This window comes from Larus michahellis, chromosome 4 (genome assembly GCF_964199755.1).
Source record: "Larus michahellis chromosome 4, bLarMic1.1, whole genome shotgun sequence".
Classification (NCBI taxonomy): domain Eukaryota; kingdom Metazoa; phylum Chordata; class Aves; order Charadriiformes; family Laridae; genus Larus; species Larus michahellis.
Window position 1 is genome coordinate 91,007,529 of NC_133899.1, and position 14,580 is coordinate 91,022,108.

Consider the following 14,580-nt stretch of genomic DNA (forward strand, 5'->3'; position numbering starts at 1 on the left):
CCCCTCAGTTCGATCGCTAAACAATTATCCCTTATATTCTAAATTCTCTCTTGTTTCTTGCATAGACTATGGCCCAAAAGGAAGACATGGAAGAGAGAATTACAACTCTTGAGAAACGCTACCTCGCTGCACAACGTGAAGCTACATCTGTGCATGACCTCAATGATAAACTTGAAAATGAAATTGCCACTAAAGACTCCATGCATCGACAGGTTGTGATTTGAAATAAGATAAAGTACATTTTGCTCAGCATAAAAGATGGGAATAATGGAGATAATTAGTGTTCATACTGTACTAAAGCTTTTGCTTTTAGGAAGATAAATATCATCTGTAATGCGCTATTGTTAGCGATTGTATTCCAGTAACTGGAGGAATGCATTGTTCGGGGTTTTACCCTGAAAATTAAGATCAGACAGTTTACAGGAAAAAGGAAACAGTTTTGAGCATTTTAGTGCACTTCATCATGGTGCAGCAGGGCTGTGTTCCCTACTAACGGGGGATTTTTGTTATATGTGTATCCAAGCATCTTTAGTTTCATGTGTGAGATTACTCATTCTAAGCTGAAACAGTTTTAAAATTTGTGTAGTGATTATTATAGCCTGTAATAGAAGTAAACATTGCCATCCTGCGGGAGGAAATTTGACATGTGCTTGTCTTACTTTAAAACCAAAGTGGTTGTTTAGCCAGTCGCTTTCTAACTAGAGGATGCCAGGCAACTCTTAGTCAACAAGAGAAGTCCCTTTTAATAGAATTTTTAAAAGAAGTTGTGCACACACTTTAAATAAAAATAAATTGTGCGGTAATATGCATAGCGTTACTTAAAATATGAAGGAATTGTTTCCTTGCTGTAACTTAAAGCACAGCCTTGACATTGAAAATTCACAACTTGTTCTATGCTGCTTCCCGTACCGTAATTATGTTTATCTGGTGATGTAGTTGCTTTCGGAATACACAGAATTGTCTGCAGAAAAAAATTTGTAAAGAAAAAAGTTTTCTCGGGTAATGAGGGAGAGGATGCAACGTCTTTGGTTATGAACAATTTTGGACAGTTTGTTCTCCATGGGTCTAGTAAAGGCAGTAATCTGTATCCTTACCTTCCTCTTTGATGAAAATTAATTGCCATTTTAACACTAAACATTTGCTGATCATAATCTTCTGTAGAGTGAAGATAAGAACAGGCAATTGCAAGAACGACTGGAACTAGCTGAGCAAAAGCTGCAGCAGACTTTAAGAAAAGCCGAAACTTTGCCGGAGGTGGAAGCTGAGCTGGCACAGAGAGTTGCAGCACTTTCAAAGGCGAGTCAACGTCCTCAAGAGACTTTCTTCTCCATTAGTGTCCCGCTACATGAAATCTGTTCTTAAAGCGTTGGGTTTGTTGTAGTGTGTTTCTGATTTTTGTCCAACTAGTTCAGAAAATGTTTTTCCTTGTTTTCTGCATTTTCTGTTCATCTCTAAGAACAGACTCTGATTCGCTTTTTTTTTTCTTTAAATTTCTGCTCCTTGGAACTTGAGCAAGTTTTCTGTTAACTCTCTTACATGATGAAAATGTCTCTCTGAATTATTGTTTTGTTGCTTTTTGTTAAAATTCATTCAATAATAGGCATAAAGTCTTCTAAAACAAGAACTGTTTCTGGAGGGGAACCCCAAATTTCTTCCACTGTTAACAAAGAAAGGAATGTGGGGAGAGAGAGAGAAGTAATAGTACTCATTAAGATTTTTAGAAGGCTGCAAATGGAATAATGAAGCCTAAAGAATTCTATGTTAGTAATGATAAATGAGCCTTTTTGTCTGCGTGTGTGTGTGTTTTCTTTTAAAGCCTTAGTTTCATTTCTTTCCCTGTTATCTTTCCTGTCCCTAACTGGCTCTGTAGTCTGACCTTTTGTCTCCTGGGAACTCTGCTGCTAAAGATGCTAAACTATTGGAACTTACCACCAAGCTTAGGAAGGTAGAATTTGTATCTTAGTCCTTGTTTCTGCTTGCTGCTTTCTGCTTTGTCATGATTACTAACAAAGGGTCATGTTGTCTAGGTTAGTGAGGAAAAGCTGAAAATGCATTTTTTTTTTTTTAATTTATTTTTTTTTATTCTTGGGGATATGAATGAACTTCTGCTGTTGCAAGCTCGTTTGCAAATAGTAGTGGATTCGTGGTACTTAAGGTTGAGAGGCTTCATCATTTTGTTACTTACCATATGAACTCTTAGTAGGTTCTTTTAGTGACAGAAAGGCATCTGTTCTGCGTTATGATTTACCATAAATGGCAGTTGCGCAAAGCATGTTAGATATATTACTGTGCTTCAATGTTTCTATGCTTTTGAAACCTTCTTTTAAAAAAAAAAAAAAACCAAAACCAAAAAACAACCAAATTCTAATTTTGTTTTCCAATTGACAGGCTGAGGAGAGACATGGCAATATAGAGGAACGACTGAGACAGATGGAAGCACAGCTAGAGGAAAAGAATCAAGAACTACAAAGGGTACCGTATATATTCTTGGCAAAGATACAAAGCTGGAAGAAAGAATCTAATTCCCTCCATGGCTGCCTACCATTCAACAAAGCTGTTCTTATTTCTCATCTCTAAAATAAAGCCAGAGTTTAGGCTGGCTGATAGTTGGAAGATTGGAGCCGCTGCGCTGTGGCTGACCTTAGATCTCAAGAAAAAGCTGAAAGTCTCCAATGGAAGTTTGAAAATACCTAATTGCTAGTCGTACTTTCTAAAGAGGAGACAGATCAAAAGCTTGCTGAATTAAATGCCTATGGAAAATTTCGTTCCTAGGTTATAAATAATGGAATTGGTTCTGAAATGTGCTTTTTCTTGAAGTGTAAGCTCAGACTTTCAACCTTCTGATCTTGGAGCAATTACTGAAGTCTTAAGTGTCCCTTGTACTCCCTTATAGAGCCATGGAGGTACATGCAGTATTCCTTTTTCCTTGGGAAAAACATTTCTATTAAAGAAAATGCATTTGGATTAAATAAAACTTACTGTTTTTACAAACTGGAAATTGTTGTAGACATTATAAATTTTAAGTTGTTTCAGTAGCTTTTATGTATCTTAGGCTAGACAGAGAGAGAAGATGAATGAAGAGCATAATAAACGTTTGTCAGAAACTGTTGATAAGCTTCTGTCTGAATCTAATGAAAGGCTCCAGCTTCATCTCAAGGAAAGGATGGCTGCCTTGGAAGATAAGGTAATGAGTCACATTCCAGCGTATACATTAATTAGATGTTCAACATTCTGTAGTGATTTGTGTATCTTGCAATATGTCTGTAATTTCAGTGAATAAATACTAAATCTTTATTAATAAGTAGTTTCTGTTAAGGCTGTTTTCTAGTGAGGATTTGGAAAATACAGTCTTAAAAATCTTTTTGGTTTTGAGGTTACCTGTGGGCATTGTACCACAGTGTTGAGAAGGCATCTTTTCAGAAGCTTTATCCTTTCCTAAGTGTGGACTGGTGTGGACTGCATAAACAGGCTCATCCAGTGTAATACAGGACTACAGAACTAGGAGTAGAAGTTTGGCCTTTTTACAGTTCGGTTTCTTGTATTTCCTACTGCTTTTGTCTGCAGCAGTTACCCTGAGTCATTGTGGGATCCTTGCAAGTGGAAACAATCTTGCGTTTTCTTCCCACGTAGGCCATACTTCAGAAATTCTTATGGTCCTTGTTATGACATCAGCAAGGTTGCTCCAACACTCTTTGTAAATTCCATTTTTGGGAAACAGCTGACTGTGTTTATTTTTTTTTTAAATGCTTGAATATTGGGGTGTGTGTGTGTTTGTCTTGGGGTTAACCTTTTACCTTCCAAACCCTAATTGCGTTCGTGAATAATGGGGAAAATATGGTTGTCCCTCACTGAGTAACAGCTTCTAGAAGAGTATTCTTGCTGTGGCTTCCAGCTCATTCTTTTATGATAAGTTGGGAGGAAACACGCATGTAAAATGTTAAGACTTTCTTCTGATCACTTGGGCTTTTTTCCCCCGGAATGATTTATTTGTTCATGTATGAAACTTTATTGCATGTTTAAGATGCAAATAATGGTATTACATACTTCAAAGAAATGTGTTCAGCAGAACTTTTTGGCAATGGTGGAAAAGGCAAAGAAGGTGACGCAGTTATGAGTTTCCTATTAGGAGGAATTTCTGATTATTTTTTTTTTTCTTGGTATCACCTACTATAGTCAAATACAGTTGTTGAACATTGATCATTGTAGCTCAAATGTTTCTTAATTCTCAGGTGATTCTTAGTCTGAATTTGGAAATTGCTTTGAGTAAAGAGATTGTGGTAGTCATAAGTATTTATATTTACTGGAGTTGTTTAGAAGTCACAGTATAGCTGTAAAGATGACAGCTCTGACGTTAATGAAGGCCCGTCAGTCAGTGAGTGTTGCAGTTCTGGGGGTACAGTACATCCAAGAAATTACTGTATTATAATTTTGTGGGTCGGGCAAGTGAAAATAAAATGAAAACCTAATGATAACAGCCAGTAAATGCCTTAGTAACCGCTCAGTGAATTGCTTTGAATTATTTTAGCTGCCTAATTGTTCCTTTTTTACCAATTTTGTCAAACAGAGCTTTAAAAGGCTGGTATTGGTATTAAATTTTTTTTGGAGCTTGTACTATTGCTAAATCAGTTATTTAGAGGGCTGTACACTTGAAAGGAGAAAACTTCAACTATAATCAAAGTGAAATGATGAAAGCAGCAAAGTAGCTGTAACTTCAGATGCATCTGTATACTGTTGACTGAAATTTTTTGATACTCAACTTAGTTATGGTTCAAGAGTTAAAAGCTTTTATAAGTAACTTAATTTGTGATACATTTTATTTTAGAATTCACTTCTTCGAGAAATTGAAAATTCAAAAAAACAAATAGAGGAACTTCAGCATGAAAAGGTATAATACACTTTTTTTTTTTTTTTAAATAATATATCGGAAAATAATTGCTGTGTTGCTACATAGCAGGACCAGGTTTGAATTCCCTGATAAAACTTAACACGACCTGGTCTGTTTAAAAGTAGGAGGCTGTTATTGCTCATTTTATGGTATTGTGTGCCTCAGTTTATGATGATTTTATAGGTAATTCATAGCTTTTTACCCAGAGACTTAACACACCTCTGAATATGTATAGTGGCTGGATATATTGGCAATTTGCCGAAGTTTGAAGATTGCATAGAATTTTTGTGAAAAGATATATAGATTTTTTTTTTTATATTAATCACAATGTGTGTATGATGTTGAACAGAAAAAAGAAAAGATAAATACTCTTAATGTTGAGTATTTTCCCCCAAGATATATATATTTTTTAAAGCATTCAGTATCATGAAATGCTTGTTCAACTGACAAATATTGAAAGTTTTCTGAATTGGGAGGGAGAGAGAGCAATATTTATTAGACTTGGCTGCTCCTTCGCAATACCAGCTGTCTGGTGTTTTGCTTGTCCTGGAGCTGACAAGTTCCCTTCTTGAATTTTAGTGGTGGGGCCTTTCGTTTCTTTGCATCCTTAAGCAGCGGCAACTGATTCTTGTGGTCCCGCTATCTGTTCTGAAACAAGCCTTGTTATTGCTTATTAAATCACAGGTGTAGCGCATCTCCCCAAATCATTCTAGTAAGTAGCTAGGCCAAACTGTAGAGGCTCTGCTTCTGTAAGAAAAAGAACGTGTTCAGAATGTTTTGCAGAACGTGCCTTGAATTTTTGTGTGTGTAGGCCAGCGGTTTTCACACAAGGCACAGATGTTCATCATCAGCCACTTTTTATTAGGCTTTTGCTATTTTCTCATTCATTGGATTTCTCTGTTGGTAAATTCTGAGTTTCTAGAGCATGTAAAAATGTCCAAGTTAAAAATGAATGCATTTAGAACCTTTTGCGTGCAAGGCTTGAAAAAAAATCTTCTTGTTTCTTATTAAATATTATCACTTAATTACAGTAATGTTAGTAATACGTAAATTTCATTTAGTAGCTGTTTTTAAAATGCATATTGTCATTACCTAGAGTCACAGCGTAAAGAGGCAGCAGAATTGTTCTTGGGTGCCCTTTTGTGATGGTACTGTATTGTGTGTAGCAAAAAACATTTTTATATTTTACGTTGTTGAATGGTATGTTTTAAAATCTGTTATTTCTGAGTTTCGTAGAAATGAGGTCAAAAACATAAATGTTAATTTATAAATTAGTATTTGACACTGATTTTTATTTTTTTTTTTAAAGCATATTGTTAAGTATTGTATCTGTTTATTTTACAGGATCAACTTGTATTAAATGTTGAAGCGTTAAGGGCTGAAAATGACCAAGTGAGACTCAGAGCCACATCACTTCATCACAGGTACCAGCACTTAATTGTAGTTCAGTTTTTTCTTATTTCTTTAAAGTCACTTTGCTAAATGTAATTTTGTCTATTATAACTGAAAATACTTTAGTCATAGCTATAAAACTTTATAGCTATGTATTCTTTATAGAGCTTATAAAGGAGTTCTAATACTGCTTAAAGAAAATTGGCACTGGTGGGACAATCGGAATCATTTGGGTGGGTTTTTGGGTTTGTTTTCCCCTTCCCCCTACCTTCCAACGGGTAAAATGTCTCTTTGTGTTCTAGCCGACCAGATTTCAGATACCCTGTGACATCTTCGTCTGTGGCTGACAGTCACACAGACTCCTATGGCACCTCATCAGTGTTAAGACGTCCCCAGAAAGGACGTTTGGCAGCTCTCAGAGATGAACCTTCAAAGGTAATAGAACTCAGAAATTAAAATGAAAATAAAACTTTGGGGAAAAAAAAAGTTAGATGAGGCTAATCTGTTGCAAGGAGTTTTTGGAATAGGAATACATAGCAATAAACTGATATATATATCCTGTTTTACTAACTAATGCACAGCTAATAGTCTTTTTAATTGGTAACAAATAATTGCAAAATTATTATTTTTAATTCCCATTTGTATTAAGTACGATAAGCCTGTAAAATATAGTTTGAAGGCTTTTTGTGTCTATACACTAATCTAACATTACTCTTCTGCAAGCAATTTTAAGTCCCTTTCAGGACACATAAGTTGTCATTACATAAAGCTGATTCCAAAATTCTCATTGGATTTGACAGTGAAATTCTACTGTAATTTAGAGTATATATAGCCAAGACGTGACATTTTCATTTATTCAATAGGGTTGTCCATTTTAAAATTCCACTTAACTGTAAGATGCCAAGTTTTCTACACTATAGCTTTTTTTTTTTTACATTTCTCTAAACATTGCTGTCTTGATGGATGCATTCAGCATGTAAGTGGGCTTTTTAAAAATTATTTTAAACATTTTGAAAAAGAGTAGAAATGCCATGTTTTTCCCATTTGAGTTTGGATTTTTTTTTTTTAAATTTTTTTATTCTCTTAGGTTCAAACTCTGAACGAGCAGGACTGGGAGCGAGCCCAGCAAGCAAGTGTATTGGCAAATGTGGCACAAGCGTTTGAAAGTGACGTCGACGTGTCCGATGTTGAGGATGACAGGGAGACTATATTCAGTTCAGTTGATCTCCTGTCACCAAGTGGTCAGGCTGATGCTCAGACTTTGGCCATGATGCTTCAAGAACAGTTGGATGCAATCAACAAAGAGATTAGGTATGGTCTATCTGCTGTTAAGGTTTTAATAAAAATGAGTTCCTGTGATGCTAGAAATCCTTTTTGTGTGGTTACGCAGAAAATGGTGGTTGCCCATTCAGTTTCCTGGCAGAGAGAGTTGACAACATAACTAGTTTGTTTATGCCCAAGTACTCTTCGTTTTTTTTTTTTCATCTTCAGTCCAATTTATGGAAGGGATTGTGCGTTACTAGTTTGACAGAAACCCCTGCACAGTGGTAATAGCAGTGTGTTCACCACTTTTTCAGATTTTTCAGTCTATTTATATGCTACTTGTTTCAATGTCATGTTCCTTTGGAACTTTTTTCTTTTAGACTTATACAAGAAGAAAAGGAAAACACAGAGCAGCGTGCGGAGGAGATTGAAAGCAGAGTGGGTAGTGGAAATTTGGATGCCCATGGCCGATTCCGGTCCATGAGCTCCATTCCTCCTCCCTATGCCAGTGGTTCACTTGCTGGTTCTTCCCCACCTGGCAGTGGTCGCTCCACCCCAAGGCGAATTCCACATAGTCCAGCTCGGGAAGTGGACAGACTAGGTATCATGACACTGGTAAGTATCCATTAACTTTAATTTTTTGTAAGAGTGTTCCTTTTCTCTAGGAAATGGGTTGTTTAATTTCCCCTTCCTCTTCTTCTTACTCAGCTGTATTTTTCCTTTCTCTAGGTTTTTCTACTGCTTCCTTTCAACTTCTATAAAAAGTGTAAGATACAGTCATAATGATTAGGAAAAACGTTCACAACTCAAGTCTATTAATTGGTCAACATCTCATGCCTAAGTATTCCGTCTGTTGTTATGGTCTTTCTTCTGATTCCTCTCGCTAGAAGAAATAATGTTTTCTTTTCAACCCCTGGTACAGCAGTCAGTTTCTCCCTCTGCTTTAAAGTTGACTGTTAGCAGTCCACTGTTCCACTAAAAACTCATCTAAAAAGTGATTTGCATATATTGCTTTAATCTTGAAGACCGTGGAGGTATCACGGCTGTTTTAATGAGTGCTAGTGTCTTGTTTTAACCTGTTAAGACTGGCAGGTAAAGGAATGATCTGTTAGACCTAGTAGCTGGTGAAGTAGCTTGGACTTAGCAGTTCAGTGAGTAGAGAACGATGGATCCATTCTTTTGACATTCTTATGACCGCTTAGAAAACGTAATCCTTCTAGGAGCTGCTTTGTGCATGTAAGCGTATCTGTAAAAACAAGATACAAGTTTTCCACTTTTTTGGCTTTACATAAATGTTAAGCAAACTGTAAGAGTTTCTCATATTTGGAATAGCTTTCGCTAAGGTGCCTCTTGGATACCGGTATTTATTTGCAAGCGCTCTCCAGGAAAAGCTCCTTCTCTAACTTAGCTCTAGATGCATTCCTTTGTCTCCATATTTGCATATGCATTTGGAAACTGTACTTCCTAGTTGTACATGCCACACCACGCTTACTGTACTTTATTGTCGTGGATTACTGCCCCTGTATCAATGTCTGTACTATACCAGCCAGTAGCCAAGGAATGCTCCCCATCGCTCTAAGAGCAGGTGGACTGTAAATGGTCCTGGTCTTGTGAATGGACTTGACTCATTTTAGTTTCTTATTTGTTTTTGAACACCCCTAGATTTCAGCTAGCTACTTTTGCTGGCTTCTTAAAATGAATGTGTACCTATACCAAAAAGTTTTGGGTTTGTTTTTTTTTTTTCATAAAAAAGTAATCATTTTGCCTTTCTTGCATTAAATAAAAAAATCATTGTACTAGCTGTAGCCATATATGTAGGGTTCAAGCACGCTTCTTTTACAGAAACTAACAAATTTCAGAATGTGGAGTGCTTTACATCCTAATTTTTCACAGTAGTAAGTAGTTAAGCTAAGTACTTCTCTTACAGAAAACCCTATACAAATTTTAGTAGCTATTTTCATGAAGACTAGATCAGAAGAATGTTAAAATTCAGTGTAACTGAACAAAAGTAAAAAAATTAAGTTCACTTTAGATCATAAGAATCGTGACTCAAAGGCACTTGATCCATTGTTTGCGGTTGTATTTGTGTGACACTTCAGTACCTGGCAACTGATTTCTGAAAGCTTTTGTGAAAGCATGAAGCCGTGCTTCTCGAATTGCAGAACAAGAGCTTTCTAGAAAGTTTTGGAATGGCTTATAAATTATCAGACTGAATGGGTTCTCATGTTCTCTTTTCCAGTGTTTTAATAGAAAGTTGCATTAGTTTATGAGCAGGATGGCAACATTAAATTAATGCCAACTGCAGTAATGGTGTTAGGCAGTTCAGTTAGCTGAAAACCCCTCGTGATTAAATTAAATGAAAAGTATCAACATGATAAATTGTGAAACCTACAGCTCTCTCGAACCGTTCTTGTGGGCAGTTTTTATTCCATATGGTAAACGTTTTCATTTTTATGGATTATCAGATTTAATAGGTGAAAGATCCAGTAAGGTTAAAAAGAGTCTGCTGCGCTTTGTCTAAGAACTTGAGGAGGGACTAGATGATCTTTAAAGGTCCCTTGCAACCCTTCTGAAATAATTTGTCCCCGAATACAATGGTAATTATTAAACAAATTATCTCAATTAAACTTTTGTCAGCCTTGGTCTGAATAATTTGATAGCTTGTTTGTTTGTGTAACTCAGGGTTGCTGCCTTGCTCTGTGCGCCGGCAGAGGTGGGGAGCACCTGGGAAGCGAGATAGAGGAGAAATGAAACTGGTGGTAGACTTCTGTGCAAACATTCCAGCAGTTTAAACTTAGTAAAAAGTACAAAACACTGTTACTGTATAGAAAACAGCTGTTGTTGGCACTCTGTCTTTCGCAGCTATTAAAGCGTGGCCGCTGTTCATGCGGTGTAGGAAGCGGCTGCAGGAATGGCTAAGGTGTGAGAAGGGACTAGTGCAGAGACCGTACGAAGCTGCTGTGGCTACCCACGTGGCTTGTAGAGTTCAAGGCGAGTCCTTGACATACGACAGGAAATCCTCTCGCTTTTTAAAAGCAACACCTTACACCCCCGTGAACCTTACTGCTTTTCTTGCTGAAGACAATGCACGTTTCGTGTGCTAATTTGCCTGTGGTACCAATACATTGAAATATCTACAGTACTTCTGTAGATAAACAACACTAAGTCTTGTTTATGGTGTTTTTTTCTTCCTTATCCCCTCTTCAGGGTTGCATTTAAGTAATCTGTGATTTGAAGAGTACTTCATACAACGTATCTTTCTCTGTGCCATTGCTGTAATTGTTATTTATATTCTCCCTCGTGTTTTGTCTGTAGTAGTTGTTTCAGTCTTTGCTACAGTTTACAATAAATATGGCTTTTCCAAATTTCTTCTCTTTGCATGCATCTGTCAGCCTAGTGATTTAAGGAAACACCGTAGAAAGGTAAAAATCTTTAGTTTATTTACTGGTGTACCCCTTCTGTCTCCTTCCCTGTCCCCAAACTCATTAATGGATAACAGGAACATAAAACAAAGCGCTTGCAGGGTAACCTTAATGCAAGATTATATGCTCTTTGATATTAAATGTAAAATGGTTTATCATCTTAACATAAGTGTGAGTTGGGTTTGTTTTGTGGGTTTTTTTTTTTGTTCGGCTTTTTTGCTGGTACGGGGCACTGTTCTGTTGCTTTCTGTCTGTAACCACTATTTTGCGATCTTCATGAAACAACATTTAATTTTAAAGGTCTGTTAGTGCACACACAAATAATTTCTGTTATTCAAACTTTGAGATAAGCCATAGCCACAGGTATGTAGAAACTGACTTCATAGAATTGGTAATCTTGCTAACGATTGTCTAAACACACAACAGTGAGAACTGAGACGCCTTCTGTTCACAGGACTCTGTTTTTTTTGTCTTTGTATATTAGTTTTATGGTGCTGAAGATGTTACTTTATTCATTCATAGAGCTAAGAACTAAAAGATGAGTGCAGCTTGCTCATTTCACTAGTTAAGACTGAAATTTAGTAGTTTGTCACATGAAGGTAACAGAAAATCCAGAAAGTCAAACAAAAAATAGGCAACTGCAGAATGGTAATGGCAAGAGTAATTAATCACCGAAATAACTGAGTTTTCCTTTCAATATTTTGTGTAGTGTTGATGTTGCATTCGTGTTTTGGTATTTCCAACTAACCCCTCAAGTTTTCATTAATTTTCCTTTAGTCTCCAGCTTCTAGAGAAGAGGTACGAGATGATAAAACCACAATAAAATGTGAGACATCACCGCCTTCTTCACCTCGGTCGTTGCGTTTGGACAGAGTCCAAAAAGGAGCTTTGCATACAGTGAGCCATGAAGATATCAGGGACATAAGGAAGTAAGTAGCTGTGAATCAGTCAAGCCTACCAGTAACTTGGTATTTCACTTAATGTTTCAGGATTTTGGCCTAGCTATTGAAGTGTTTCTCAGAAGTAAAAAGCATGAATGCATAAATGGGTGTTTATGTTATATAAACAGTAAGAGCATAGATTTTTATTAATGATCAGAAGTGGCTTTATGTGAAGAATTCTTCTGGAACTCAAGGTCTGCATTAAGTTTGCTTTGGAAATGCAAGACATACAATTCCAGACATACAATTCCAGTCGTCTTTCATAGATGGGAATTTAGCTAGAAATTCAGAAATAAGTTGCAAAATTACCATCATTTTGACTGACAGATGTTCTTTTCAAAGTGCCTGGGTATCTGGGGTGGACTGAACTCAAGTATTGTAAACCCTTGTCTGCCTCAGTTTGTCAGGAACTTGTGTTGTCAACTTTAGTCTCTCTGAATTGCACTCTAAACACTTTAATTCTTGTTTCTTAAAAAAGTAAGAATTGACCTGTAGTTCCATGTTATAGCATATAAATATTATATCCCTTCGTTTCTTGCATGATTTAGTCCTTTCCACTGTTTTTTCTATTTAATGATAAGTATTTCATAGATACGTTTCTTTTCATGACTCATTAAAAGGTGAAATTAGATGTCATTAATGAGTTACTTTTATAAACTTGCACAGAAACCTGAACTTGTCCCTCACTGTTATCCCAGTGAATTTGTTGTACGTGCGCTTCTTTATGACTCGTCTTTTTTTTGTGAAGTTCAACAGGCTCACAAGATGGGCAAACAAGTAATCCTAGTAGCAGTAATAGTAGCCAAGATTCACTTCATAAAGCCCCCAAAAAGAAGGGGATCAAATCCTCTATTGGCCGCTTGTTTGGCAAGAAAGAAAAGGGACGACCTGGACAAACAAGCAAGGAATCGTTAGGACAAGGTTGGTTTGGGGTTTTGTTTTGCACAATAAGAGAGAGAGTGAAAGACTGAATTTTATGATGTATGTGTCAGTTTGTGCATATTTATGACTGATTATTATGATGCTGATGTACAGCATTTTTTGGAATTAGTATCACTAAATCTTCTGGTAGTCCTTTTATGAGTGTAGGATGCAAGTTCAGCTGTTCAGCTATTGCTGTCTTTTAGTCTCATGTAGTCAGGTTATTGAACCTTATTGACCTGTTCTGGCTTGTTTTATGAAACCAAAATTCCAACTGGATCTCGGAAGTGAAAGAGGCTTTTGTTATTATTGACACCAACAGTCATGTCTTCGTTTTGGACCCAAAGGAACTCCCTTGAAACGAACCCAGCTGGCTTAGTAAACGCTACGGTTACCTTTCTCTTTTGTGTAATTCTTTGCCTAAAGCAGTACTCTTCATGCTGATGCCAGCCGTTAGTGATATTGGAACACTGAGAATTCACCTTACAGGTAGCTGAAACAGGAGGTACTTGGTGTGACTCCAGCTGGTTTTAGACAGCACCTGTTTGAGTCCATACAAATCTGATTTTCCTGTTTTTATACGCCATGTTGATGGGTATTAATTTAACTAGAAAATGGAGCGATAGATGGGACTGGAGGTTTGGCTTTGTACATTTTTGATCACTAATCACCATAGAATCGTAAAACGTTTTGGGTTGGAAGGGACCTTAAAGCCCACCAAGTGCCACCCCCAGCCCTGGGCAGGGACACCTCCCACCAGCCCAGGTTGCTCCAAGCCCCGTCCAACCTGGCCTTGAACCCCTCCAGGGATGGGGCAGCCACAGCTTCTCTGGGCAACCTGGGCCAGGGGCTCACCGCCCTCACAGCAAAGAATTTCTTCCTAGTATCTAATCTAAATCTCCGCTCTTCCAGTTTAAAACCATTAGCCCTTGTCCTAATATTAGCAAGGATTAAATACTTGTGGTCAGCAAAGCAACAGTGATTTTTGAGTTATAGCTGGCCAGAACTGAGAAAATAACAAGACTGATTTTTGTCTTGGTTTTTTGTAGTTGGCATGGCAGAAGCAGATGGTTCCTCTCAGGATGCATTAGGTCTCAGCAAGCTTGGAGGTCAGGCAGAAAAAAACAGGAAAATGCAGAAAAAGTAAGTCATTGAATATTTTTAATCCTTTTTTGTTAAGGTATTGCTTTGTTTAAAAATGTATTGTTTTCTTTTTTTATTTTGTTTTGTTTTCAGGTATTTTTCCCTAGTATGGTGCTATGGCTAATAAGCCTCTGTAGAATGTTTTTAAATTATTTTTTATTTATTTTTTATTATTTTTAGTAGTGGCATAGTTCATGATAAGTTTGAAACTAATTTCAATGCTGAAAGCTTATTGCTGTAATAAACAAACTTGGAGATAAAAGTGGACTCTTATCAAACCTTTCCCCCGGATTTGTTATGTTTCATACCTGCTTTGGGTTTAATTCATTTGGAAGATTTCCCAGAGTTGCCTTTGGCTGTGACTTGCTCCAGAGTGTGAGAGAGTAGAGAGGGTGAAAGCGTGAGCTGTTCTGTACAGCCATCCTTCTGTCCTTTCTAGCAGGTGACTCTGCAAGTCTTTCCTTTTGTGCTACAGCTGCTAACTGCTGCTGTGTGCACTAATTTTTTCACTTCTGTTTAAGGTTCTCTCGACATTTTCTCTCGTACATTTCAACAGCTGAAATCTTTTTTCCTTGCACCATATACTCCTGATTTCCTCTTTTTTATAAATTGT

At 37.0% G+C, this 14,580-nt stretch overlaps 1 protein-coding gene across 14 annotated transcripts in view; it reads left to right on the plus strand.

Annotated features, from left to right (window-relative positions):
• Positions 1-14,580, plus strand: part of PPFIA1 (PTPRF interacting protein alpha 1) — a 60,260-nt gene that overhangs the window by 25,864 nt on the left and 19,816 nt on the right. For 4 of the 14 annotated variants that reach the window (XM_074586350.1, XM_074586354.1, XM_074586352.1 and 1 more), the window contains exons 8-21: positions 66-212; positions 1,162-1,296; positions 1,871-1,945; positions 2,389-2,472; positions 3,053-3,184; positions 4,823-4,885; positions 6,230-6,309; positions 6,580-6,712; positions 7,365-7,588; positions 7,921-8,155; positions 10,933-10,962; positions 11,740-11,891; positions 12,652-12,824; positions 13,874-13,967. In XM_074586350.1, the coding sequence (XP_074442451.1) occupies positions 66-212; positions 1,162-1,296; positions 1,871-1,945; positions 2,389-2,472; positions 3,053-3,184; positions 4,823-4,885; positions 6,230-6,309; positions 6,580-6,712; positions 7,365-7,588; positions 7,921-8,155; positions 10,933-10,962; positions 11,740-11,891; positions 12,652-12,824; positions 13,874-13,967 (1,757 nt within the window). The remainder of the gene's footprint in view (positions 1-65; positions 213-1,161; positions 1,297-1,870; positions 1,946-2,388; positions 2,473-3,052; positions 3,185-4,822; positions 4,886-6,229; positions 6,310-6,579; positions 6,713-7,364; positions 7,589-7,920; positions 8,156-10,932; positions 10,963-11,739; positions 11,892-12,651; positions 12,825-13,873; positions 13,968-14,580) is intronic. The other 10 variants (XM_074586359.1, XM_074586361.1, XM_074586364.1 and 7 more) reach the window with 3 other exon arrangements.